At 38.0% G+C, this 26,874-nt stretch overlaps 2 protein-coding genes across 7 annotated transcripts in view; one reads left to right on the forward strand and one right to left on the reverse strand.

Moving 5' to 3' along the window:
- Positions 1–15,884, reverse strand: part of sema5ba (sema domain, seven thrombospondin repeats (type 1 and type 1-like), transmembrane domain (TM) and short cytoplasmic domain, (semaphorin) 5Ba) — a 96,400-nt gene extending 80,516 nt beyond the window's left edge. For 3 of the 6 annotated variants that reach the window (XM_083535843.1, XM_083535845.1, XM_083535842.1), the window contains exon 1: positions 15,751–15,880. The gene's annotated coding sequence lies outside the window, so the exon portion shown is untranslated. Of the gene's footprint in view, positions 1–15,750 lie in introns of all 6 variants that reach the window. The other 3 variants (XM_083535846.1, XM_083535844.1, XM_083535841.1) reach the window with 2 other exon arrangements.
- Positions 15,885–15,945: 61 nt separating this feature from the next.
- The window catches only part of pdia5 (protein disulfide isomerase family A, member 5), a 46,936-nt gene continuing 36,007 nt past the window's right edge, over positions 15,946–26,874 (forward strand). Inside the window, exons 1-4 of the mRNA XM_083535881.1 lie at positions 15,946–16,089; positions 16,621–16,784; positions 24,797–24,923; positions 26,761–26,848. Coding sequence (XP_083392007.1) covers positions 16,719–16,784; positions 24,797–24,923; positions 26,761–26,848 — 281 coding nt within the window. The 5' untranslated portion in view covers positions 15,946–16,089; positions 16,621–16,718. The remainder of the gene's footprint in view (positions 16,090–16,620; positions 16,785–24,796; positions 24,924–26,760; positions 26,849–26,874) is intronic.

Raw genomic sequence — 26,874 nt, forward strand, 5'->3', positions numbered from 1 at the left:
GCACTGCAGGCATGTTCTCCAACCAGCCAGGTGTTCACTGTGGGATAAACATTTACTGACAGACTTCAACAAGATCCCTGCGGCACAACATTAAAGAAGCCTGTTAGCCAGATAAATATTCTGAATGCTACAGTCAGCAGGGGATGAGGCATGCAGCTTAGCCCATGGAGCATGGGTTTGATCTCCAGGTTTTAATTTGTGTCCCTAGAGGCATAATTGTAGCTAGTAGCAGAAGTCAACTATCAAAGAATGAGACCAGACCTTCTCATCGAATAGTTTTTTCTTTTAGAACAGACCACAAAAACATCAACAATAAAACAAAAAACACAAAACAAAACATTATATATATACATATATACACACACACACACACACACACACACATACATATACATATACACACACACACACACACACACACACACACACACACACACACACACACACACACACACACACACACACACACACATATATATATATATACACACACACACACATACATACATATACATACATACACACACATATATATATATATATATATGCAGATTTCAAAATGGATTTAAAATTCATTCATTTACATAAAACAACTGAAGCAGTTTGCCTTAAAAAACAACCTTTCCCGTCAAAGTGAATAAGAAGCCACTATAGCAAAATTTAAAGCGAAGCGAAAACTTCTTTTGAAAGAAGTTAAGGAAAAAAACACAACAAATGCCTCGGCTATACAGGAGAGTGTGTTTTCACTTCTGTTCTTCCTAGTTAGGCGACAGGACCTTGGGCTTGCAGCAACAAAACAAATGACAGAAAGTGAAAGGCTTTTAAAAAAAAAAAAAACCCTGAGAAGACCACCTGCTGTGATGGCCTCCGTACTATCTCCAGTGTGACTGCAGCCAAACTACATAGAGTTGCAGTAATTATGCCTCCCACCGTGGACATAACGTTCAGCTCGGGAATGAATATGAGAAGAATGGAGCTGCAGATCAGTCTTGTCCTGAAGTTATAAGTGACAGAAAGCTCTCTTTCTCTTCGAAACAAGATTCCTTGAAAGTACGCTTGAGTGCTCCTCTTTAACACTAAACCATTGTGGCAAAAATTGACAGATTCTGCAAAAGTATTGGAATTACCAAAGAGCAAAATAGTTCCACTTTATCACAAGTGTGTTTTAACTTCGTGCAGGTGCAACAGATCCAGATACAAGCAAATGATCTGTTAAGAACTAATAGCTTCTGGTGATGTCAGAAGGAAAGAATGGAACTGAAATGAACTCTCAGGAAAAGTGATGGAAGTGATGTCATACCAAATCATCTTATCAATGTGCAATAAAGCAAAGCTCAGTGGTGTTGGTTTAACAAGTTTAGCTCACTGCTGCACAGAGAACTGAAGATGGCAGACTGAGATACATCGAATAATGATGACATCATTTGTCTTGTCATTGGCTGGACAGGCTGCACCGATTCATAATGAGCTTATGGAAGTAAAAAATTTTAAATCTAAACAATGTTATAATTCTATAGATAGTTTCTATATGAGGACAAATGATGTTTTTCAAAACCCATTTAAATTTTCTGCATGTTGACCGTTGGAGAAAGGACACACAAACTCGTAGTAATTATAGTTAAAGCATTTACTGCTTAATGTGTCAAAAGACTGCAACAAATTAGTCATGTTTTATTTTAAAACTACATATTGCTTATATGAGTCATTCATTTGGACTCCTTCAAGTGTGTATATATGTATATATAAAAATGCACTGCACACACACAGGATTGTAACAATCATTATCATTTCACTGAGATAATGGAAATATGTATAAATGGACTATGAATTATACAGTATATTTTGATTCAAGTGCTGGTGTTCTAAGTCTCCTATATTATCCTGATGCCGGATCACATGTGTATGAGACGAAATGACCAAAAATCACATGATTCCGGTTCGTTGTCACATGACGTAGCACAATTGCTATCTTGAGCAGTCTCATGTTTGGAATCCTAATGCTAAAAATCTTATTAGTTAAAGTTACTGAATGAAGAGACAATCCAATAAGTAATTACAAGTGGTCAGATGAGTCACAAAGGCTCAAGACATGCTTCCTCTCTTGATTGACCTTGGGTAATGATTCAGTGTAAATGTTTCATTCCAGTGAACTCAGAGGAATAAAGAAAACGAGAACAATGCCTGAGCAGCTTGACTTATGGCTTTTTTAAGTCCCCAGGTTTACTGACTTATAAACCACAGCTTTGTTGAATAATTCCTGAAAAATAACTTCCTGGAAATTCAGTGTAAATTAAATACTTGAACGTGTTTGGAGTATTTACCCCTTTGAATGGTTTCAGAAAAATTGCAACAGATCTCATCACACTTTTACAAAGGCTAGTGTGACTAATAAGCATTTAAAGCCTTTTGAATAGATAAGAGATTAAGCTGATAAATTGAAGGCGCAGGGATAAATGTAACCGTTAATGCTTATTATAGTGTTAATCGCAATCATCAAACGGTTCATACAGAAAATTACATCAGAAAGAAAGAAAAGAGGAAATCCAGGAATTGAGCTAGAGTGATTAGAAATAAATAAAAAGCCCAGCCTTAGGGGATACATAACTGTCTTTCTAAGACAGGCCCTGATCCCTGTGTGCTCCAGGTAAAAGATAGTAATTCTAGCTCACTGCCTATAACTGCCTGTAACAGGAATGAGTGCTGTCCTTTCTTTCCCACTGCAGTGTGTAGAAGTGGCTGCAGAAGCCTCCAGAAGATTAAGCGAGTGGGCTGCTGTGATCAGGACTGTGTGACTATGGCGCGAGCTGGCATGGGGAGTAGCACTTAGGAAAGACGCCTCTCGCAGTGTCATCGTGAAGACTTCACAGGGCAGATGCTAGCAGGAGATAATTGATGGCGGCTCAAACAAGTATTTACATGCAGATAAATCTCTTGAAGTCTAGTCCTCATTAGTGGCAGAGATCCAGAGGCGATAAGCAGCACGCCTCGGTGCAGTTTAGAGAGCGGTGTGTGGGTGGGGGGACTGGAAATAAGCCAGAGTCACAGAAGGCCCGTGGCCTTGGGCCACTACTAGCACACAGCCCAAGATGTGGCAACTGTTGGCATGAACTGGGAAGCCACCTGCTGCATGATACCACAACAAAACTACTACCATGCTGAGTGTGATCAAAAACATGATGCTGGGTGAGAACCGGGTAGAAAAAAAAAAAAAAAAAGAAAAATTGTCAAGCCAAGTCTAGACAACTCTCTTGCTAACAACGTGTGCGCACAAGAGACTTAAAAAAATGACACCCGTGTAATTCTTCAGAAGCAGGTGGTCATTTCAACTTTTAGACTACATTGCTGCTTTGTTAAAGCCACAGCCACAAAACATATCAAAGGAACCTTTTTACAGCAATATTTTGTATAAATGCAATAAATAAAAACAACACAAACAATATACAGTAATTGCAGCACAATTAACCTGCATCCGTTTTTTTTGTCTCGTTTATACTACCGATTTAAGCGGTCCCTGCACTGCTGTCGTCTCCAAAACTCTTGAGAAATATATATTGGCTTTTATGTATTGGCAAATTCAAAGTGTGTACTGATGTAGCGTTGCACATTGATGAGTATGACTGGGCGTGGCGCTAGCAAAGAAGCAGAAAGCGGGTTGAGGGGGCACGTGGACCCTCTATCTCTCAACTACCTGCTGGCAGAATGGATCTAACTCCAACTCAGTGTGTGTTAAACTAAGCCTCTACAGGCTCTTCAAATTAGAAGCAGCAGCATTGGAGGTCAAGGACATCCATCACACACCAGGCATTAAGCCTCTTTCACTTGGATATAAAACTGTAGTCAGAAGTTTAAAAAGAAATACATATATGTCATGTACAACATGAATTCAGTCATTAATTTGCATGTCATGTGACTAAAAATGCACCATTCGCTTGAAATGAACAAACAGCAGTTTCTCCACAGTCTGTTATATCAGACAGTTGATAAATATCATTTCCTAAATGTTAGGCAGTAGAAGTGCAGCTAGTGTGGGAGTGATGAACAGAAGTGAGCAGACCTGTGGGTGTGCATACATGAGCGCTGAGATATACAAATACAACACGGCTTTAGAAGCTACTGTCTTCCGCAAAGCCTCATGGAAACACAGTAAAGAACTGATTTTTCTAATAGTGCCCCAGTCCATTCATGGCAGATCTCCAGAGGGCCCATAATTCTTCTGTACATAGCAAAGGAACACTGCAATCCTGGGTGGATTTGATGCTATTAGTTTACCCATGGATTGTCTTCCGTGCTGAAAATGTTTTGCTCTGAGCTTCTCCTCAATGTGCATTCAGTTCTGTTTCTGCTGCGCATCCGAGGAGTTTTCATTACTTGAAAATAAATACTAATAAAATAAAAAAAGTATATGAAAGATACTGCATATACATATTAAAAAATGGAATTGAAAATATATTTCAAATGTGACCATGTTCCTGGATTGTAAATATGCAATCATGCAAATGTATTATTCCAATGTATTAGTGTCAGACGGGTTTTCTGAGCTAACAAACCAACAAAGTCTGCACAGCCGTACGATATATATGGAGTATAATGTACGTTATATAACGGGGTGCCTTTAAAAACACCTATATCCTGTATAGTAAGGCTAAATGGTTTGTAATACTGATACACCTTGTGCCTAATAGATGTAAGAGCTTACAAAAATTATATTTAGTTATTTAGCTAGGAGGGGGGAATCATTTCAAAAATATAATACATATAATTTAATAAGTAGCTGACGTTCTATTTGACAGACATAATAGAACAATATTCAGAAACATTAAATGCACAGCAAAAGCTATAATGGAAGTCAATATGTCGACCTGTTGCTCTTCTTGTAAAAGTTCTAACTAGCACAGAGAATAGGAGTGAAAAGCTTATTGGATTAATAAATGACATGAAAAAGAAATGTAGTTACATTTACTAACTGATAACACTGAAATAAATGCATTGAAAGGAATAGGGATATTGATGGGCAGAAAAAAAGAGAGAGAAAAAAAACTCTTGTGTGATCAATAAGACATCAAGTCAATTCACACCAAAGGTGTTTCTAATGGGATTTCGGTTGTCTGGATTAATTGTGCCTTGCGGAAAAGATGCTCTTAAATCCAAACAAGCTTCGTAAACATTTAAGGCAATAACGGAATGATGGCTGCTGTAAAAGACACTGAAAGAAGGAGATACTGCAGTGGGATGAAATTGGCCTTTATAAAGTTGCCTACAATTAGCAGAAAATGTCTTGTTTTGCGTTCACATGTTTCCTAAAATAATATTTGTTATAAATAAATAATTAAATGCAATCGACATGCTTGCAAAAAGAATTTACATGCTTTTTGTGGACATTTTAATAAAGATGCCATTGTGTGAGAAACACACAAAGACTTTAATGATGATTTTGGAAAGCTTTTGGATCCTGCAACAAGCTTTTATATAGTAAAAGATTTTTAATGCAGGTACACTTTCAAATAGCGAAATGAGCACATCATCTGCAAATGATTACTGAATTGAAAAGCATGAGAGCTGAGATGCACATGCAGCATTTGTGAGTATTTGTGAGACTTATCCAGCAGCCTGTATCCAATTTGTGTCAGTTGCTGTTTTAATGTGTTATGTGATGGTACTAAAAGTTGCTGGAAATATATTATTTCTTTTTTTGTCCCTGAGCCTCATATTTGTTCTCCTGTTCCCACCCGTATGACCGTTAAAAAAAACCTACTCATGGCACTTTTTTTTTTAGAAGCCCACATCGGCACAGCACACCTTGTACACCACGATACCGCTGCTCTCTGCTTCACAATTTTGCTGCCTTTTCTTTTTTATATTCTCTCACAGATTTCTTCTGAACCTGATGCATGCTAAAAAGCCAAATAGCAATTTAAGTATTTGAATCCTGGCACTTCAAAGGGTGAATTAGTTATTCAAAAACAGAGCTTTGTGTTATCAATTCATTAATAAAGTGTTTTGCCTTCCCTCTTAGACACTGAGTTTAGGATGGAGTCAGAGGGCCTTTCTAGACCTCCCTATGGAGGCATTTCTTCTTCAGTGTTTGTTGGCTACAGGTCACTCTTTCCTCCATCCCCCTTCAGAACCTTGAAATCTTTAAACACGCCCCTTTTGGGAAGCTCTCAATGGGGCCCTTGTCCAAGGCATAGCACTCCACTGTGAGTAAGGGAGACCTAAATGTATGTATATATATATATATATATATATATATATATATATATATATATATATATATATATATATATATATATATATATATATATATATATATATATATATATATATATATATGATACGTATATATTAACATTGCTGATTTACACAAGAGCACTAGTGTGTTTCCTTTATGTTATGAAGAGCTGCCTTTCCTCAGACACAATCTCCAACTGGATCATGGAGATCATCTTACCAATGTATTGAGGAATCACATTATCTGAATCTTAAAGATCTGGCACAAGTTCAGGCTTGTAAGTTTTCCTATCCAAACCCAATACCTGACAATGTAACACATACAGCTTAGCCTCAGAGCATGGTGTATACAACTGAGTTGGGAGCAAACAGAAAGCCAAGATGGTATAAAGCTTCAGGTAGCTTATAAGTAAGCCAAGGGCAAAGTCACCTTTTTACATAGATCTAGTCTAGTTTAAAATTCTCATTATGTGAAATTAAATTAAGTCATTGCAAAAGAAAACATACCACCTTCAGCAAAATTGTATATACTGACTGAAAAAGACCAGAATAAGGCCAATCCTTATCATTGTCAAGCAGATGCACTGGTTCACCTTGCAAAAGTCTTACTGCGTGACAAAATCACACCTAACAGCTCCTGCTGAGTCGAAAACCTAGAAAAGCAGACGTTTCACATGAACCATACAATGCATACAAAATATGTTTTCTGGTTTTCTAAATAATTGAATACTACACAAAAATAACAGCACAAACAGCTCTTTTCAAAGCACAATCATTGCCAATTGTCAAATAATAAAGTCTCGCAACAAGACCGTTTAGATCAATTCAAATCTACCTTCCATAATAGTTTTCAGTATAAATAAGCATCTAATGGACTCCCATGTAACACTTTACAGAGCATTCATTTGCAAAATATTTCCCGAGCACAGGATGAGATCTGCATTATAGTTCACGAGGTGCTAACCTGTATTTAGTGCGCCATTTGGAAATGGGTATTAATCACTGTCACACAGAGGTCTGTCTGGGTCTGCATTTGAGACAGATCTTTGTGGCCCTCCAAAGACCTACTTATCACTATAGAAACCGATGCCAATCACGTTAACAAGGCCAGAGGAAAGGACCAATCAGGGTACTAAACATGGGGAAAACAGGGCTGTGTTAAAATGCTGAAGAAGAAATTAAAGAATGATCATCATCAATACACAATCTTCACAAAGGACAAAAAGACTTAATGTTGCTGAAGCATAAACTACTTCATCAGAAAATAAAGCTTAAGCCAGATATCACAAATCATGACAGCCTAATCATCTGCTCACAGCTTTTCGATCATATTAGAGTGACCATGGTGATGCAAAATTAAAATTAAGCCAGACTTGGCTTGACCTTTTCCATCCACCTGGGAGACAAATTTAAATTCTCAGAGCATGCAAATTGCAAAAGGAACAGAGAAGCGAGGCACTGAGAGGAAGGCTCAATTTATGCGGAGAAGAGAAGACAATGGTTAAATCTCAGCGTGAATGCACCTGGAAAGTGACTCTAGCCGATTCACCCTCCCACTGACAACACTGGGATTTTGCCTGTAGTCAGCTTGCTGTATTCAACATGGCTCTATGCAAAGTGCTATTAATATCTCATTTCACAGCAGAGGAGTTTACATGATCTGGCATTTTTATAAAGAAACCATTGCCCTGCAGTTTTTCAGTAGGAGTTTGGATTATTTGGTGCCTTTCAAATTTCCATCAAAAATCAATATCAGTGCTCCTGCATGCTGCCACAGAATAAAAGAAGGGGTATTAAAAAGGAAGCATTAACTTGCCTCATTAATCTCTCATAATGAAAGCAGCAGCGTGTAGGATTATATTTCTTTTACCCAAAAAAAAAAGTACTTTTTAATATGACAGCATTAAAAATGTGAGTCACCCTAACAATCCAATTCTGTCCATCAAAATTTGCAGAGCAGTTGCATGTACACGTAAAGGCTTTACAGTGACGGTGAGAACGCCTTAGAGGGTAAATAAACCAAACAAGAGCAAAGAGTTAAAAAATAGTACTAAACTAAAATAAAAAGTTTACAGAACAAGAAAGACGTTTATTTGTTCTCAAATGTGTTTGGAAGCTAGGAAATTGTAGATGATGATTATCTTTGTACAGCTTGTAATGTAGAGTGGAGATATTATTGAGCTAGAGAACTCATAATAATGTAATAGAGGGGGTAACTATGGGTAAATGTCTTCTTATTGTTGTACTACAAACTTGTGCACGTGTGAGTGATGCATACAGCGCTTTGTTTTGTCTGACCTCAGTCTGATTGCACTCTGATGATGGTTGAGGTTCCATAGTGTGCTACTGCTTTGTGCCAAACTTGTTTACAGGCACAGTTAGCTATAGTTAGTGGACTAAAACATGTACTCAAAAAACCTATATTCAGCCTTCGGATTACAGAGGAACATCGCTTTTCCCTTCCACCAGATCTTATATTTGATCTACCGATATAAAATTATACAGCTGTTTCATTCTGTAGGATATTTGTTATTCATGATATAGAGTAAGCTTGGGTACACTGCAGCAGGTCTGCAATCAGATACAGTAAAATCATTTATTACTGAGGGTTACAGGCGCTTGTGTGTTGTTTTTTTATCTGGTACATATCGACTATTACAAACATTGATGTGTAATATTACTAAGTTATTAAATTCTAATAACACATCTGTAAATCTGAGAAGTCATAAATTACTTAAGTTGTTTATTGGGCATCGTAGGGTATGAGACATGCTCTGCACAGCTGCGGAAGAGCTCATCCCAGTTTTTGGAAATGTTGTTCTCCAGAGAGAGAGAGAGAGAGAGAGAGAGAGAGAGAGAGAGAGAGAGAGGAGAGAGAGAGAGAGAGAGAGAGAGAGAGAGAGAGAGAGAGAGAGAGAGAGAGAGAGAGAGAGAGAGAGAGAGAGAAATTCCACAATTGAACATCCAACTGTAATGTTACCAAAAGGTTGGTTTTGTGATAAATCAAACAAATAGGAAAATAATAAAGGAAAGATGTTCCGCACATTCTAATGATGCAAGTTCTCTGAAATGACCAGGAATAAGAACATTATTTTGTTTAATCGCCAACTGGTGCTCACCGGTGTCTTGGCGTTTGCTCTAACGTGATACACATTTGCACTTATCTGAACACAAGACATGATCTCATTTGGAGATCCCGACATTTGATGAAGTGTCCAGTCTACATTTCACACATTGATCCAAGGAAGAGATGCAATCATTCCTACCAGGTGCTATTATAGAGCCATTTTATTACCGTAATTAACAATTTGACAATGAAAATGTATGTCCTTTTGTTCCCTTTGTTCCACATTGTTGGCATTCATGATGTGACTTCTACTCATTAAAGAATTTTAAAGGATACACATGACAATAGAACTCGTCCTCTCACTGCTGCATTAATAACACTCACTTATTACATTTCACTTCAGTGTAAATCATAGCTGTGCTGTTCACAGTTAGCCCTTAAACTGTGTCCTTTTTCTTTCTAAAGATGTGGTTGGTGTCATAACACAACCCGGTTTCGTAATGATGTAAACAATATCTGAATATAAAGATAACAAGATTAACAATCTGCATCTGTTATTGTCCATTTCTTTCCCTTCAGCATTATTTTTCTGCTGTGGAAAGATCCATTCCTAATGAGATATCGAGTGTTTCAGAAAGCAACAATAATGGACTATGTCAATAACTACCCATGGGATAAATGATTTTCTTAGGATGCTTACTTCCTACCTTGTAGTAATGCTTTGGGGGTGGGGGGGGGGGGGGGGTTAACCCTCAAGTCTCTTCTAGCATAGTAAAGCTGCTTAAACCTGGCAGTATTAAATCACTGGAATAAGGACAATGTTCCCACCATGTGCCACAAAAGCTGGAACACCCATCTCCCATCGTAGAGCCCAGTGCACTGAATGGCTCCCCTTTCTCTAGCTTTTGGGGGCTTCACCATCAACACCATCAATGGGAATAGTGTCCCTCCCCCACAATGGCTAAATCGACTGTGGGAGTATTTTGGTCTCTACCCCTTTTCCCATCTCCTTATTGAATCCTCCTTGCACTGAAGCAAAAACAATATTGAGGAAAAGATGCATGCCATCACGTCATCCTTCCTTTTTGAAAGCAGCGCATGAATCCGGCTTTACAAAACCAAAAACAGATCACACTTTCTAAAATGACTCAAATGGAAACAGAGAACCCACACGCTCTTCTTTTTAATTCAGGAACATATTCTGGATCAAATGTTTTATATAAATCGGCTTAAACAGGTTTATTTCTGTGTTATTATACTTTTAAATAGCTGTATAATCCGTTTCATTAAACAGATTAAATAACAGAAAGATGTATAATGCATAGCATGAAAATTTTTTTTTTTGTAGCCTCTAGGCAAAAACATTTAAACGAAATAGGTCAAGAAGAATTGAGAATCATTTACCAAAACAATATACTGATAATTAGTTTCTGATCCTTATGCATCAAGTGCTTGTAACGATTTCAACTCATTATGCAAATTACACTTTAACTTCTCTCATGGGAAAAGAAGCCAACATAAGGGTACTTTAAAAAGGTGCAATGGCTCAATACAGAATTTGCACACATTTCGCTTTCCTTGTTAGCCATGATCTGTGGGTAAACGTTTCATTTTAATTTCATGAAAAAGAACAGTTTAATAATGGCAAATAAATACATTGTATCAAACATGCAAACATTTTTTTTATCTACACAATTTTTGCAAGCATGTACTGTATAAAACAGTGGAAATACCCAAATGTGCGCTTTATACTGCTTTATTTACCCACCATGTGCACATATAGATTTGTATCCATCCATGGCAATGATTGCATTACTGACAATTTTGCTTCAAATGAAATTTTAGGCTTTAATTATTTGTATTTTTTACTGGTTGAATATAAAAAAAAAAATAAAAAAAAAAAAATAAAAAACACATGAATCTGATGACACTCAAGACAAATGAAGCCTCTTCAGATGCAACAATAATAAAGTGTTATTAAGGCTGTAAACAGCGATCATCTCAGTAATATCATGGCTCACATTTCAGTGCCTGAGGAGAGCACAAGTTGCCTATCTGTGCTACACACAGCCGCGCGCTCGTAAACAATATGCAGCCTTGGCTCAACGAGGCTGAATAGACCCAGACAATAATTTGATTTCCTCCTATCTTGTTATTTTTAGTGTACAGCTAGAGTTTTTCCAAATCAAAGCCCTCAACTGTTTGGCAAACATTCAATTCCCCCCACACCGCCACTCCATTCCCAGCTGCAGAACAAAGCCAAACAAAAGACAGCGTGGCATTCAATTCGCTTGAAAATCAGCCAAAGGCGCAGCTCTTCCATCTTTTCTAGCATTGATGGAAGACAGAATAATGATAGAGATTCATTAAATCCCCCCCCCCCCCCCCAGAAAAAAAACTGGAGGACAACCCTGGAGCTGCGGAGCTTCTATTATCACAGGAATTCACTGCTAACACCGTTCCCTAAGTAAGGTGAAGAAAATGTCATGATTTGCTGTATGCTGAAGAAACAACACAAATGTCAGCATCTTTAGTGGAGCATGGCGGTGCTCGAATTGAACTCTTTCCAAAGTTTTCAAAACCCTGTAAATCTCCCTGCAGACCTCCTCATTAGTTTGTTATTGTGAATGATGGCCTTTATAAAATCTTTCAAGAGAAAATAAATCAAAGATGACTCGACTTCGGGTTTTTTTTTTTTTCATTTCCTGAGAAATGTCATATCTTTGGTCACACACACACACACAAACACACACACAAAGAACCATTCTAATAGCATTTGGTTTGTACTTTAAAAACAAAAACTCAATCCTTTATTTATTCCTGACCTCTTTATGGTGATTGATGACTTTAGGGTAATAAGTGCAAAGGGCACCAGTCAGAGAGACATCAAGCCAAAAGGTAAAGAATTCTGCAAAATACAGCAAACATGCTCAAGCTGGCCAGTGTTTTTTTGGGGGGGGTTTTGTCTTATTTTATCACAGGTTGGAATGAAACAAACAACCAGTAAATTATAACCTCACTGGGACTGAATGGCTGAACACCAAATACACTTGCTGATAACAGCTTGTGACATGTTTGTCAGTTTGTGTTTATTAGAACAGTAAGGGTTGATTTTTGTAAGCATCCTAATCTAAATAAGTGCACAGACAACACCACAAGACTGTGCTAAAGCCTGCTAAAGGTGATTTACTAACAATCAAATCCACTATAAATGGCAACATGGTTATTAGACCGCATTTGAACACATGCAGCTTTTAATCATGTGAGGAAAAAAACGTCCCATAACCACGATACAAAGAAAATGAGTGGTGATATTAAAAAAGCAGCGTGCGCGTGCGCGTGTGTGTGTGTGTGTGTGTGTGTGTGTGTGTGTGTGTGTGTGTGTGTGTGTGTGTGTGGGAGGGTGGGTGGGGTGGGGGGAAACTGTGATTTTATAACATCACTCAATTGCATAAGGCAATGTTCACCAAATGCCAGAGGCGAATACTAATATTGTGAGGAACGATTCAAAGTCATGTGATGCCAAGCCTTTTGAAAATCATGGTATATTAGAGGTTTATTATATATAGTGACCAACTCTCACTTTTTGTCTTTCTTCTTGAAGAAGGAAAGAAAGCTGCCTTTCTGGCTATACAAGACTGATTGCACCATGTCACTGAGCTGGTCTTCTTCAAAAGTTAGCTGAGTCTAGGGTTAGTGTCAGTCAGCTCAAGTTCCTCTCCATTAAACTTTTATTCCTGTTGTCTTCACATGACTGATGTCTGAACGTCAGAAATAATTCATATGGCACGTTTTAAATATGCACCTTTGAGACGTTGATGATGGTCATGGACTCTTTACTTCACTAGTTTGTATTATTGAGTGGGATTCATTTAGGGTGATATTAAGTGAGACTTTTGGTTTCTGTGGATGCATCTGGACTGCTATAGCTGTCCTGAGTGGGCTTGTGTTCTTCAACCTTAGCAAAGCTGTCATAAGTTCATTATGGAAAAAAAACCCTGCTTTACATCTAAAAAAAGAGATCTGTGCATCCAAGGACATGCCTAAATCAACTAGCACATTCATATGGACTATATGAATACCAATAGTTTGGTCGAACACATTTGTTTGAAGGCTGTACATAAATGTGTGCGCATCCAAAAACAGATGCAACTTCCCTAACGGCTATTATTGTCATTTCGTTAATAATAAAGCAATGCGCTGAATAAAAAAAAATTTAAATAAAAAAAAAATAGAGTATACGACACACGCTAGTTTCCAAACAAATGCTGAAAGGCGTAGAAGCATTGTAAGTGGAACACAGCGATGAATCAATCAGTAACCACACCATTCATTAAGTTGTGCAGTGAATGAGACTGCATGAATATTGATAGAAACATGTGAAGTGTAAATTAGCACAATAATTTGTATGTAATCAACAGATTTTAATGTCTCATTTACACTTAAATGAAAGACACGTGTGGGGGGAAAGAAGCATTATTTTGAACCAAGGGTTTCTCTCTACCTATGCAAAATAATTAAGGTATGCAATGATCTTTCCACGCATGCATGTTCTAAAAAGAAATCATTCTGAGAGCCATGCTGACTAGATGGGTCTCTGTATTTAAAGTGCGGCACCTTCACCTCCTGAGATATGTTTATAGGGTTTGCACACAATGAGAACCCTTGTGCTCCTCGCTGACCTGCACGCTCGTCACTTCCAGTCTTCAACACGTACACAGGTCAATATAAACACTCAACAGTGCCCCCTGCTGTTCCTCAATATCCTATCTGTCCTGACTATCTGCTCTGAAGTCATTCTGGTGGCTTTGGATTCGTCCAAGCTGCACTAGAAACATCCAGATAGTTTCCAACTTCACGTGGTGAGCAGAATCATTCGAGAGAAAAAAATATATCATTCCATCACATAAACGGATTCACGCTTTCTATTAATTTCTTGTCAATATAGAACGATAATGATTGTGATATCAAGCTAACAATAATGGATTTTTTCAATATTTCTAATCCAGAATACAGCTGATCACAAGGATTGCAATATTAGGAAAGTTATTTAAAAAACAAACAAACAAAAAACAACATGATACACGGCCTAGGTCAGTTGTTTTCAATATTATTTACAAATACAAACAAACATTCAGTTGATCTCAGTCTTCACGTTATATGAATAGTATGCCGTTTGGCTTAGAAAGAAAGCCCGTGCAGCCTTTTTTCAGTTTTTTTTCCTGCAGGAAGAATTAGAACTTCGAAATGCAATCAATGACAGAACACATGCATGAGGAAGAAAGAAGAAACGACAATGCCAACTGTTATAAAATAATTAAAAAAATGTGATAAGAAAATCTGAGACCTATCAAGAAAATGTTGCTCAGAAAAGGTTTTTTTCCTCCAATACAAGGATCATTTGAACCATGTGAGGGCATTTTTTATGTCCTTTTCTTTCTCCTGATCGATCTGTCTGTCTGTCTGTCTGTCTGTCTGTCTGTCTGTGTCAGAAGTGTCTGCTTTGCTCAGACTGCTCAGTATCTACCGCATGTCCAGTCACTGATATCTTCTCATCTCCTTGTCTCTCTGTCTGTGAATCATTGTGGGGTTTCAGCATCTCATCTCATGTCGAGTTGTATTGTAGAAACCCCACTGCATTTTCATTATTAATAGTACAAAAGCATAAAAATGTGTTATACGAGTAGGGGATCCTGCTAGACTGCAGTAAACCGAATAGCCAATAAGACCTACTGTTTCACAACAACAGAATCCGCTTCTGATGGCTGTCCAGCTAATTTCTGTGGAAACCTCGTTTCTTTTCCTAATGACTGGAAACTCATCAAGGTGAGAAAAGCAGCAGAATTCCCTCGAAGGAAACAAAAGAAATGGCAAATGCCTTACAATGAGGGGCAGCATTTTAAAAACGTGAGCAAAACAAAAACAAAAAAATAACAATAAACGACTCCTGTGATCAGAGGAAGAAACGTGAGTGGCAAGACAATCTGTAGTGGGATAAAAGAAACGCTGTCTGCATTCGCCTGCTCCTTTCTAGCAATTGTTGAAGAAGACTAATTACTTTAGCTGTGGAAGAGAATGAGGAGTAAACACAGGTTTGTAACGTAAAAGGGAAGGAAACTGCAGCACACTTGAAGAGGAAAACGTGGAGGAAACTTTAATCACTGATGGCACTGTTTTTACACGCAACAACAGCATACAGCCGTAAACCATGCCAGAGAGAAAGTCCAGAAGGTTTTTTAGATTAATAGAATTACTAATACTTTAATGCTTTTTTTATTTAGTCGTGCTCTAGATGGAGAATGCATACCTATTATTATTATAATTATTATTATTATTATTATTATTATTATTATTATTATTATTAGTCACATTCACTTTGGCAGAACTCTAAACCCTGGAGAAGTTCCACAAACCTTTTCCAGACACTAAAATAATGAAATAATTTCGTGCATTACCTCTTTCTTTGCTTCGGTAAGGTGTAAAAAGTCTCAGTATAAATGGTGTCCGTGCTGTAGACCGCGCTGGTGCGTGTTATCCCTTATAACCGCGAGCGACTCGCACCCACTGTACCTGCTCCACTGTGCCGGATGGGCTCGCGAGCTCAGGCTACTATAAGAGCAGTTCAAATTCGAACCGAAAGGGGGAACAGCCGAGCGCGCGCGACATCGCGTCGCAAATTTATCGTCGGAAACCCAATGACAACACGATCTACGCTTTCGACACAACGGACAGCGTTAATCTGAACGGGTCGGTTGTCAGATATTGGAAACGTTTGAGTCGGTATAAACTGTTTGGTGAGATCATCCCCCCCTACGCACGTGTAATAGTTTGCTCCAATAAATCTATGAGTTTCCATGGCAATTGATTAACTGTTTGGGGTGCACGAGCTCAAGGTGTGCTACTTACACAGGTTACTTACACTGGTAATGAATTTGGGACTAAATTAATCTCATTTACAGGCACGCACGCACGCGCACGCGCACACACACACACACACACACACACACACAACTTGACTCACGTGCCAGTCAGTGTTCATTGTAAAAACCGTGACTGATCTAGGCTAATGTAGTATTTTAGATCCAATAAATCTAGATTGAGTATTGTTCTAACCCTAGGCCTGATCTTGTATTTAGCAATACGGAAAAAACGTAAGAATATTTTAGCATTTTGGCATCAAAATCTAAGATTTATATTCAAATCACTTTGAAAATATATGTTTAAACAAAATAGGGTTCATGCCCTCATACAAGTCAAAACTGGCAGATATCCTTATACTCATCAAGCAAATGTAAGGATTTAAAGAAAATCTTTTCCACCTGTAGTCGCTAAGAAACTACATTTCCGCGCATGCTCCGCGCTCTCCCCGAAGGCTTCGAGGAAAGCGCAACGCGCATGCGCAGCCAGACGTGGCAGCGGCATCATGGCTTCTTGGATCCGAAACCGGAGACGCAGGAGCGAGCTTGAAATGTATATATTCTTATGTGCGGTGAGTAATAGGAAGCCCTGTGTCGTGTTGAGAAGGTTTTTTTTATTATGATTTATTTTCGTATGATGTATCAGGTGATGTTTCATGTGGCCCGTGGTAGAGAAGATATGGGAGGTTTGCTGGTTGAGGCTGCAGCTCGAAGTTGAAAGGTGGAGAGAGTATTAGAGGCTGAACTTGAGACCTACCATCAGTTTGGATCACTGAATCTACCCCACAGTCCCTGTGTGATTAATGTGTATTGCTAGATCCGTTGATCGCGTGATTGCAGAAGAAACGCGATACCGGTGTTACGTCGTGAAAACGGAGGAAATCACTGCGGCTTACTGGGTTGCAGCCGCAAAAACGCTGCGATTGACGGCGTGAGCGCCTGATTTCCTCCACGCAGAGCCGAGAACAGAAGCCTGTTGATTTAACTCAGTCTCAAGCAAAGTCGCAATACTGACCACAGGGACGCGGTCACGTGACTGTGACACTCCTTTCATTTATTACATTATTTCATGACTCATACCTTTGCATTGACTTTGTCAAAGTATCCAGACACCGTGACCTTTCAGACTGAATCCTGCTATACTACACTTCATAACACCTACACATTCTATATCTAATGAGCAATTACTACAGCATTATTAATAACATATAATAAGCCCTGTCATGTCAGTATTCTCCTGTCTCCTAGGCTATTTCCTATCTTTCATCCTGTTTTGTTAAAGCAAACAAAGGTGCTCTCTTTGAGGAGAAGGAGGAGGAAGAGTGTGCTCAAGGAGGAGCTGCTTTGTGTACCTTAGAGTTCCTGTATTTGCTTCCATTGCTCCTGAAAGTCACATCTCTTGATCTCATTGAGCCCTTATTATCACCACCACCATTACAGGTAAAGTGTGTGCATGCACCACTTGCTTTCAAAGACCCCGATCACTGCTCTTCGCGTCAGCACTGTTTTTTTTTTTTTGTCTCATGTAAAACCTGGCTCATTCTCCAATAGTGCTTATAATTTATCTCCAGTTTGAAATTGGAGACGGAGCCAAAAACCTTCCCCGACCAAGTTTGTTTGGCTCATTAATCAGAAGAAATAGAGGGGCGTTTGACAACGAGTCAGAGTTTGTGCTGAATCAGGGCATCCCTTGATGCTCAAAATGGGTTGGCATCCAGTAAGCAGCTTTGTCATGTAGGAGGTTGAGGGCACACCTGGGATCACAGCTTTCAATGGCTGATTAAGCAGAAGTGTTACAACAGATCGTTTTTCTCCCCTTCTGTTTCTCTGGATAAATCGGGTGGGGGGACGTTTCCATTCAATTTCCAGAAACCTTTCATGGAAAGTTCATTGGGGGAATTTGTTGCAAACACCAGAAATGTCTTAATTAATTAGAAATTTGGGGATGTGCTGCCATGCATGCATGCAAAAATATAGATCTTTTTAAAGATTATATGACATATTTAATTGTTAGTATAATGTTGTTGCGCAATAGCTTACACACAGCACAAGGACGTTTTAAACATAAATGTGTGTGATATTTATGTAATTTACGTGAGTACTCGCCAAGATGGAGATTTTCTGACATTATTTTGTGTGCAGGATTAAAGAAATGATGTGTGTTGTGTTCCAGACGAATGCACAGTGCGTGTAGGGGGTGTGGCCTCAGTAGCACTAAAGGTGCAGTGTGCAGGTGATTGATGAAGGTACAGGGTAGAAATTAAAGAAAAATTGCATTAAATCTGGTTGTTTTAAAGATTATCGTGCATGATTTTTTTTCTTAAACTACATTAAAGTTCTCTGTTATATGCTAACCTGCTATTTTGTAAATTCCCAGTTTATTTCAAGCAATTCTTGTTAATTCTTATATATTTCTGTTTATTCTCATGGAAAGTTTCCAGTCTTGAAAATTCCTGGAATTTTGCAACCCTAATTCCACTATGGTATGTAAGGTACAGTATAGTATGTAGTATTTTTTTTAATTAAACTTTAAGATCTGCTTGTGCTCTGTTATATATTTTTTTTAATGTATAGGTCTTATAGCATCATTAAAAAGGTTTGCATAAATCTTCTAATCGATCCCAGCTAGCGATCTGTTCACACTATTCGTGATTCGGATTAAATTGTTGTTCGAAGGGCAACAAGTTAGTGAGATTTTTTTTTGGTTAATTTTTTATTAAATTTTTTCTCAAGCGTATGAATCCAACCAGCCTGACCCATTTATAATTAACCTGATCAGCAAATCTGGCTTGCATTATGTTATTTAGATTAGATTTGTTGAGTCTAGCTATTGACTAGAAGCTTTTTTTTAATATACATTCTATTTAAACAGTAAGTAGATGTGAATGTGTTTTTGCTTCTCACAGTCTGTACAGGGATAACTATGAGCTACGGCTTTCCCACTGCAACGTTAGTCGCACATATACATTCCTGCATTTGACAGCAGCTTTATATTGATGAATACTTTCGAAGAAAAGAAGCTTACACAGTTTGGTTTTAAATTCCCTCCTACATTTTGTATCCTGTTTTGTCTGTGAAACGCTTGGTTGCTTGTTGTTTTCGTTAAGAATCAGTAAAGCTGCTTATCGGGGTCTGACGGAGAGAAATCATTCATAAGCAATGTAAGCATAGTCAGATCCACCAGGAACAGCAATAGCAGAATGCTACTCAAGCTACTCAAGCAATGCTAACAGGCCAGAAAGACTTAAAATCCAGCACTGTTGTATCTGCGGTTTCTTTCCGCATAATCCATACTTTTCTCTGAATAGCGACTGATCAGGGTTGCACAGCACGCAGCACATTAAGTCTGTTTGTTTCACTTTGCATCGATCGACAGGATGTGATCAGAACTCTCCTTTTGTGCTGCTCTGTGAATTGTTACAATACTGACGGTCTTGTGATAGCAGCAGCAGCATTAGGATACTGCTCACATTAAACAAGACTGCTTGGTGAAAAGCAAATGGGTTGCTTTTGTGACTGGTATGAGACATGACGACCACCAGACAGTAATGGGCCTGCCATTTCCCCTCCCTGTCAGGTCTCCACTTACCTTTTGAAGAAAAGATGCTACGCAGAAATTTGATGTGACTCGGCATTCGTCTGAGTGCCGTTATTTTCTGAATGGCCTTCAGGATTCGAGGTGTTTAGACAGAACTGTTTGTTATACATCGTTCAGAGTTTTCTTTCCTACAAGCAGCAAATGACTTCTGGTAAAGTGTTGAGTTGAAATACCATTTTAGGGACTCGAGAGTCTGTTGGGTATATTTTTGTTTTCAGATTCATCTGCTGCAGGGCCTTGATATTGCTCTAATTACCCCATGCTGTCATATCCTCTACGACTCCAACCTGCTGATAGTTAAACTGTTGCCCCATCATTTAATCAATAATGTGTCCCTGGGGCAGGACTGCAGCTCTGGCTAGCACTCATGCTATGACCAATCTGGGTCAATATCTATGGTTTAGTTAAAGTAATTAGGAATTTTGACCCTTTGCTACAGAGATACAGCAGAAACCTGAAAACGAGCCGATTCTGTTTTTTTCCCGCCGAAGCAGCAGTCGGATCAAACACAAAATCCATTTGGCAGAAAAGCCAAGGGGCATCACTGAATGAGGAGGACATAGGATGCATTTATTTGTGGTTGCTGTTACTTTTACATTGTAATAACTTTATCTAGGTGACTATAAAAGTGCCTTGTTCTTTGGAGCAGGAAAAAATCAAGTGGGTAAGATTGTAGTCTCGTCAATTGGGGAGCGGTTTGTATTTATTATTATAATTTTTTTATTTATACACCCATCATTACTTACATTACTGTCTCCTCAAAATGGAAAATGGAATTGCCCGTGAAGACTTGGTCCAGTTGAAAGCAAAAACGTGAATTATGCTTCCTTCATGCATTTTCCGATTTAATATTGAAAGCTAAAAATGGATAAAAAAAAAAAAAAAAAGCTTTTTATTGTTTCTGAGCGCGCGCGCACACACACACACACACACACACACACACACACGCAAAAAGAGAAAATGTCTTATTTATATATTTATTTTATTTACTTGTTTGATCAGACAAAGTGTATTAATCAAAACTCACTATATAACATATGACCAATGCATAAAAAGTGCACAATATTTTCAATCTAACAATCCTAAACAAGAAGTAAAATTCATATATATATATATATATATATATATATATATATATATATATATATATATATATATATATAATGTATGTATGTATATATATATATGTATATGTATGTATATGTATATACATATATGTGTGTGTGTGTGTGTGTGTGTGTGTGTGTATGTTTTTGTTTTGTTTTTTTAGAAAGAATTGTCCATTCTGGATCGATTTGTGAAAATATGATGAAACTAGAGCAGGATATACAGAGATTGCAGACAATCTGGTAGTAAATAGTGCAGGGCGTTATGTTCTGCAACAAGTCCCTGAAGATTTTGTGTGTTGTGTGTGTTCTTACAATATAACATTGTAGGAAAAGAACACGTGTCTGGCTCCCATTTATTGTCACACTGTTTTAGCTTTTGCAATACAAGTAGTTGTCCATATTAACTTTTGGAGGGAAGCCAGAATGTTAAATGAAGCCACTGATGGATGATGAGTGTGCAATAGATCCCTCAGATGAGTGAGACAATAATATGGAAAGAGAAATGAGGCATATTTTAAATATTTTTTATTTACTATCAAAATAATAGTTTTCGACCATATATACAGTACAGACCAAAAGTTTGGACACACCTTCTCATTCAAAGAGTTTTCTTTATTTTCATGACTATGAAAATTGTAGTCACACTGAAGGCATCAAAACTATGAATTAACACGTGGAATTATATATGGAATTATATACATAACAAAAAAGTGTGAAACAACTGAAAATATGTCATATTGTAGGTTCTTCAAAGTAGCCACCTTTTGCTTAGATTACTGCTTTGCACACTCTTGGCATTCTCTTGATGCCTACTTTGAAGAACCTACAATATGACATTTTCAGTTCACTTTTTTGTTATATATATAATTCCACATGTGTTAATTCATAGATTTGATGCCTTCAGTGTGAAGAACTTTTGGTCTGTACTATATATATAATTTATTTATTTTTCATTCTTAAAACCAAAAATGCAACATAAACAGACCAGAATTCAAATCCAATGTGCCATGATGCATAAAAGTCAGTCTGGATCGTACAGTGGGAATAGACTAACCGTATTTTCAAAATGTAAGTCTTATTATGTTTGCATTAACAGCAATAAAGACATAGAGTGAGTCTTGTGTTGCATTTTTCTTTCAGTATGCCATCTACAGCATACATAATGTTTCAGTTGATGTTTTTGAGTTTCATGTTTATGTGGTCTAACAAATTGGTTGGTTTCCTTATATGTTAGTATTAAGTGTGCAAACCTTTTTTGGAGGTCATAGTCTAAATACCAATGTTCAGTATCGTGTTATTCAGTAACATTTACATTTACGGCATTTGGCAGACGCCCTTATCCAGAGCTACTTACATTTATCTCATTCATACAACTGAGCAGCTATGGGGTTAAGGGCCTTGCTCAGGGGCCCAGGAGTCAAGTGACGTTTATTTCTATAGCGCTTTTTACAAAAGACACAGTCTCAAAGCAGCTTTACAGAATTTAACAGTTAAGGTGAGCGATGTGTATTTACACCTAATGAGCAGCAATGGCGACTGTGGAGAGAAAAAACTCCCTTCGATGTTATGAGGAAGAAACATTAAGAGGAACCAGACTCAAAAGGGGAACCATCCTCATTTGGTTGATCTCAAGGAGTGGCACCTTGGTTTGGCTGGAGTGGCACAAATTTCCACAAGGACACTCCAAAATCTACTGGAACATCCTCCCATAGGAGTGGGGGTTATTATAACAGCAAATTGGGAATAAATGTGCAATGGGATGTTTGAAAAGCACGAGTCTTATCAGGGTTCCACAAACTTTTGACCATATAGTGTATGTACACTAGTTTTTTTTTTTTCTCTGCCTGCTAAGGTTTTCTTGTTAGCAGTGTTGGTTTATCTGTAGCACCTATGAAACTCTTGTATGAATTTAAGCTTGAGAAGTCTGTAATTTATGTAAAACAACCCTCGCAGGAGGTCCAGCACACCCGCATGTGTGGCAGAAATTTGCTAATGACATTTCTTTTTAAATGTAACGACTCTATAGAGAGCTCATCCGAGAATGGTTTGTTGAATGCAGCCAATTTGGAGGTGATTTGCCCCCAGCCCTTCTCGCCACCGAGCTGGGAGGATGTGCATGCTTTTTAATGAGTGAGAAGATGGAACTTGTCTCAATCTGTCACCAGGCAGGACTAAGCTAAGGACTCATCAGCGAGTCTGCGTCTGTAACACCCCAAAACCGTGATTCATTGCTCCTCTGTATCTCGCAGGTGACATGCTTGGTTGTCTCTGATAATAACATGCTTAAATATCCCTGCTGGATTTTCTTGGCATTAGCATTTGTGAATCCCCAGCTGTCGTGATTAAACTTCTGTAGTCATTAGTGGAACATAGTGTAATGATTTCACACAGGCCTTAATGGTTTCTGTTAATGGAATTTGAATGCATTATATTTTCATTAGAATATTACTCTTTAATGTTTACTTGTATCATGTATGACTTCCCTGAGAAAAGGAGATTTTGTTAAATTTGTTGATATTGATTGAATCCTTTTCCACCCCAAAATTCTTTATATTGAGAGCAGCAATAATTAGTTTACATTAGTGATGTCAATTTTTCCTCATTGCTTAATAAAATAGTAGTAACAGAGCCCAAAGTATCACCTCTTGCCTAATAACTCCGCACTTTCACTTCCTCTAAGCTGACTCTGTATCCTTTTTTTAATTAGGGAAACCTCACGCCGGTTCCCATTGGTTCTCACATGTGTCTTTTGTTTAGACAGTATGTCAGGTGTTCATGGCATGAAATCTGCCTGTGATTTTATATTATGGAAAAGAACATCCTCTGTGCATCCCTTTACACATCCTTAGACTCCAATCTATTTTTCAGTCAGTTAATATAAACAGTTGTCCGTAGTCAGCAGTTGACCTAGAGTACTCTGTCGTTCATTAAGCAGGGTTTAACAGGTGCTGTTGAACATGTGGTAAAGGCTCAAACTGTGTCAGTGGGAAAGAACTTGTACAACCATCAATAGATGATGTTGAAGTTTAAAGAAATGGAAAGGGAGTGAAATAAACCATGATGCTTATTAATGGTACAAGTTTATAGGACTGTGGTGAGACCTGCGATGTTGTATGGTTTAGAGACAGTGGCATTAAGTAAAAGACAGGAGGTGGAGCTGAAGGTAGCAGAGCTGAAGATGTTAAGGATTTCATTGGGAGTGACGACGATTAGGATTAGAAACGAGTTTATTAGAGGGACAGCGCATGTAGAACGTTTTGGAAACAAGGTGAGGCAGGAGGGATTAAGATGTTTGGACATGTGCAGAGGAGGGACATGGGGTATATCGGTAGGAGAATGCTGAGGATGGAGCCACCAGGAAGGAGGAAAAGAGGAAGGTCAAAAAGGAGGTTTATGGATGTGGTGAGGGAAGACATGCAGGTAGTTGTTTTGAAGGAGGAAGATCTAGAGGTCAGTTGGGTATGGAGACGGATGATCCGTTGTGGCGACCCCTAATGGGAGAAGCCGAAAGAAGAAGAAGAAGAAGCTTGTTTATGGTACGATTCTTGAAAAATAAATAAAACAAATGGGAGTTACTGTGACCCGAACATGACTAAATTTATTATATAACAATAAAAGCACAATTTAACAGTGTTTTATTTCTCTTATACTACAGCAGTTTGCTAACTATTGCAGGTTGTGTTGAATCATATCCGAATTTGTTGTTGTCTTCCTCGCTAACATTGACACGGTTATAATTCGAGCTCAGTACCGCAATTACATTGGCAGGCCCGCAGCTGGAGATGATGTCCTGAAGCACTCCAGAGACTTTGCTATGACAGTGAAAAATGACAATGATTTTTTTTCTCTCCTCTCTGTTGCTCTGTTTCTCTCTCAGGTTGTGGTTGTGTCCACACTGCAGGCAGTGAAAGTGTCCCCGTTAATAGAGAGAGTCAGTGACCATAAGGATTTCAAAAAGCTGCTCAGGACCAGAACCAATGTCCTTGTTCTTTACACTAAGTCGGGTAAGTTTCGAGCTTATGTTATCATGGCAGTGCCTATTAAACACATTTAAACATCATTTTATGTTGTATCCACTTCATCTGCTTGACCTCAATGCCCTTCGGAGATTCGTTATGTACAAAGGATGCGCATTGTTGCATTCTTCAATACATTAGAGTTCATCTGTTACTGTAAGTATTCGTTGCATGCACCCACCGCCCCACCCCCCCTTTGCAGTGCACTCTATAATTTGTACTCATTGGTGGAGGAATGCACAATGCCATTTGTTATGATGTGTGGTTTCCTGGTTCATAAACAACCTCACTTCACATGCACAAGAAGGTCTCCCAAGACCTAGTCGCTCCAGATATATTGGTTTCATAATTCATGCCTCATTTCTGCTATGTGAGGTTATCGGGTAAGACTCCGAGGTATCGAACAGAGCATTTGATTGAGGGCCGTGTCGGCTGCTCGTTCTCCGAATCCCTGGTTTGCTTTATAAATGCACGTTTTTCCACCCATTTTTTAATTCCACCTGTCGGATGTTTTCTTTCAGCCTTGACATGACCGAGTTGCTGAGCCAGTCACAAGAGTGCAATGTGTTAGCAAAAACACAGATTTATTTATTTTTGTTTAAACTAATGCAACACAAGATCAATTTTTTTTGCATAATTGTTTGAATCGTTCTGGACGACCATCATGGCATACTGCAAAATCATCCGATGTGAGCTGACTGACAAATCCAGAGGTTATTATAAGCGACATGGTTTATTGTGTGCAGCCTGGGAGTTCTGTAGTCTAAACATAAGTTGGATGCAGTCAACCTTTATACTGCACTCAAGACCATATAGATAATGGTGAAGGCTAAAACAATAGAAAAAGCATGAACAAGGACAAAAACATCACAAGTGAGCAAAGTACAGACACACACGCATCATGTAAGCAAAAAATATCATGTTGAATTGATCATAAATGATTCAATCATTGAAAAGCAAAAATAATTTCACATAATAGACTCAAAGTATTAAATTTTTTCTAGACTAACAGGAAGCAGCTGCTTCAGCTATTGTTGATTTAAAGATTTGCAACCTCGGTATTGGCGCTGAAACACCAGTTATCAGTATCAGGCTCTTTTTCCATGTAATGATTATTTGATGTGCTTCTTTTATATTTCTGTTTAAGCTTTAATAAATGCGATATCAGAATACTTTATTGATCCCATAGGGAAATTGTTGTGCTGCAGTTTCTCACAGTAAAAGGTAATGATTAAAGTAAAATAAAATCTAAAAAAATATTAATAAAAAATACATATTAAGTGAAATGAAATGAGTTGCAGTGAAACAGATGACAGTAAAGTCAAAGACTACAATTGTACAAGTTATTACACATGTAACAATTATTTCTATTGCACATATTTGCCCAAGATATTAAAATTTATATAATTGTGTCATGAACAATCTGTAAATCTTTAACACTCTGAGGGAAGAGTTGTTATGTCATAAAATAAATGTTTAATGTAAGCTAGAATGTTTAAGCATGCTTCACCATGTACTCTGTTTGGGGGTTTTGATGATATTCTCAGACTTTGGTCTGTTTTACTAGCTTGGTAACATGTTTTTTTTTCTTTATAATGATAACTTCAGAACATGACTGTAAGTTGCTCTAGATAAGAAAAGTACAAAAAAGTCAATTTTTTAGGCTTTGCATAAAACAATAACAAAATTGTCAGTGAGAAAAGGAGAAAGAATTCCAGACTAAACCATTCTGTAAAATCACGTCAAACAATCGTGTGTCACATGAACTGTTGTAATAGTTTAATAGTGCAAAATAACTGTGCTCCAATATTCCCTTGTACCTCAGCTACATCTGCAGATGTTCAACTGAAGCTACTGTCTGATGTAGCCCATGCAGTGAAAGGCCAAGGAACCATCGCCTGGGTGAACTGTGGGTAGGTCTGACTGAACATATAACACC

Source organism: Silurus aristotelis, assembly GCF_946808225.1.
Source record: "Silurus aristotelis genome assembly, chromosome: 3".
NCBI classification, from domain to species: domain Eukaryota; kingdom Metazoa; phylum Chordata; class Actinopteri; order Siluriformes; family Siluridae; genus Silurus; species Silurus aristotelis.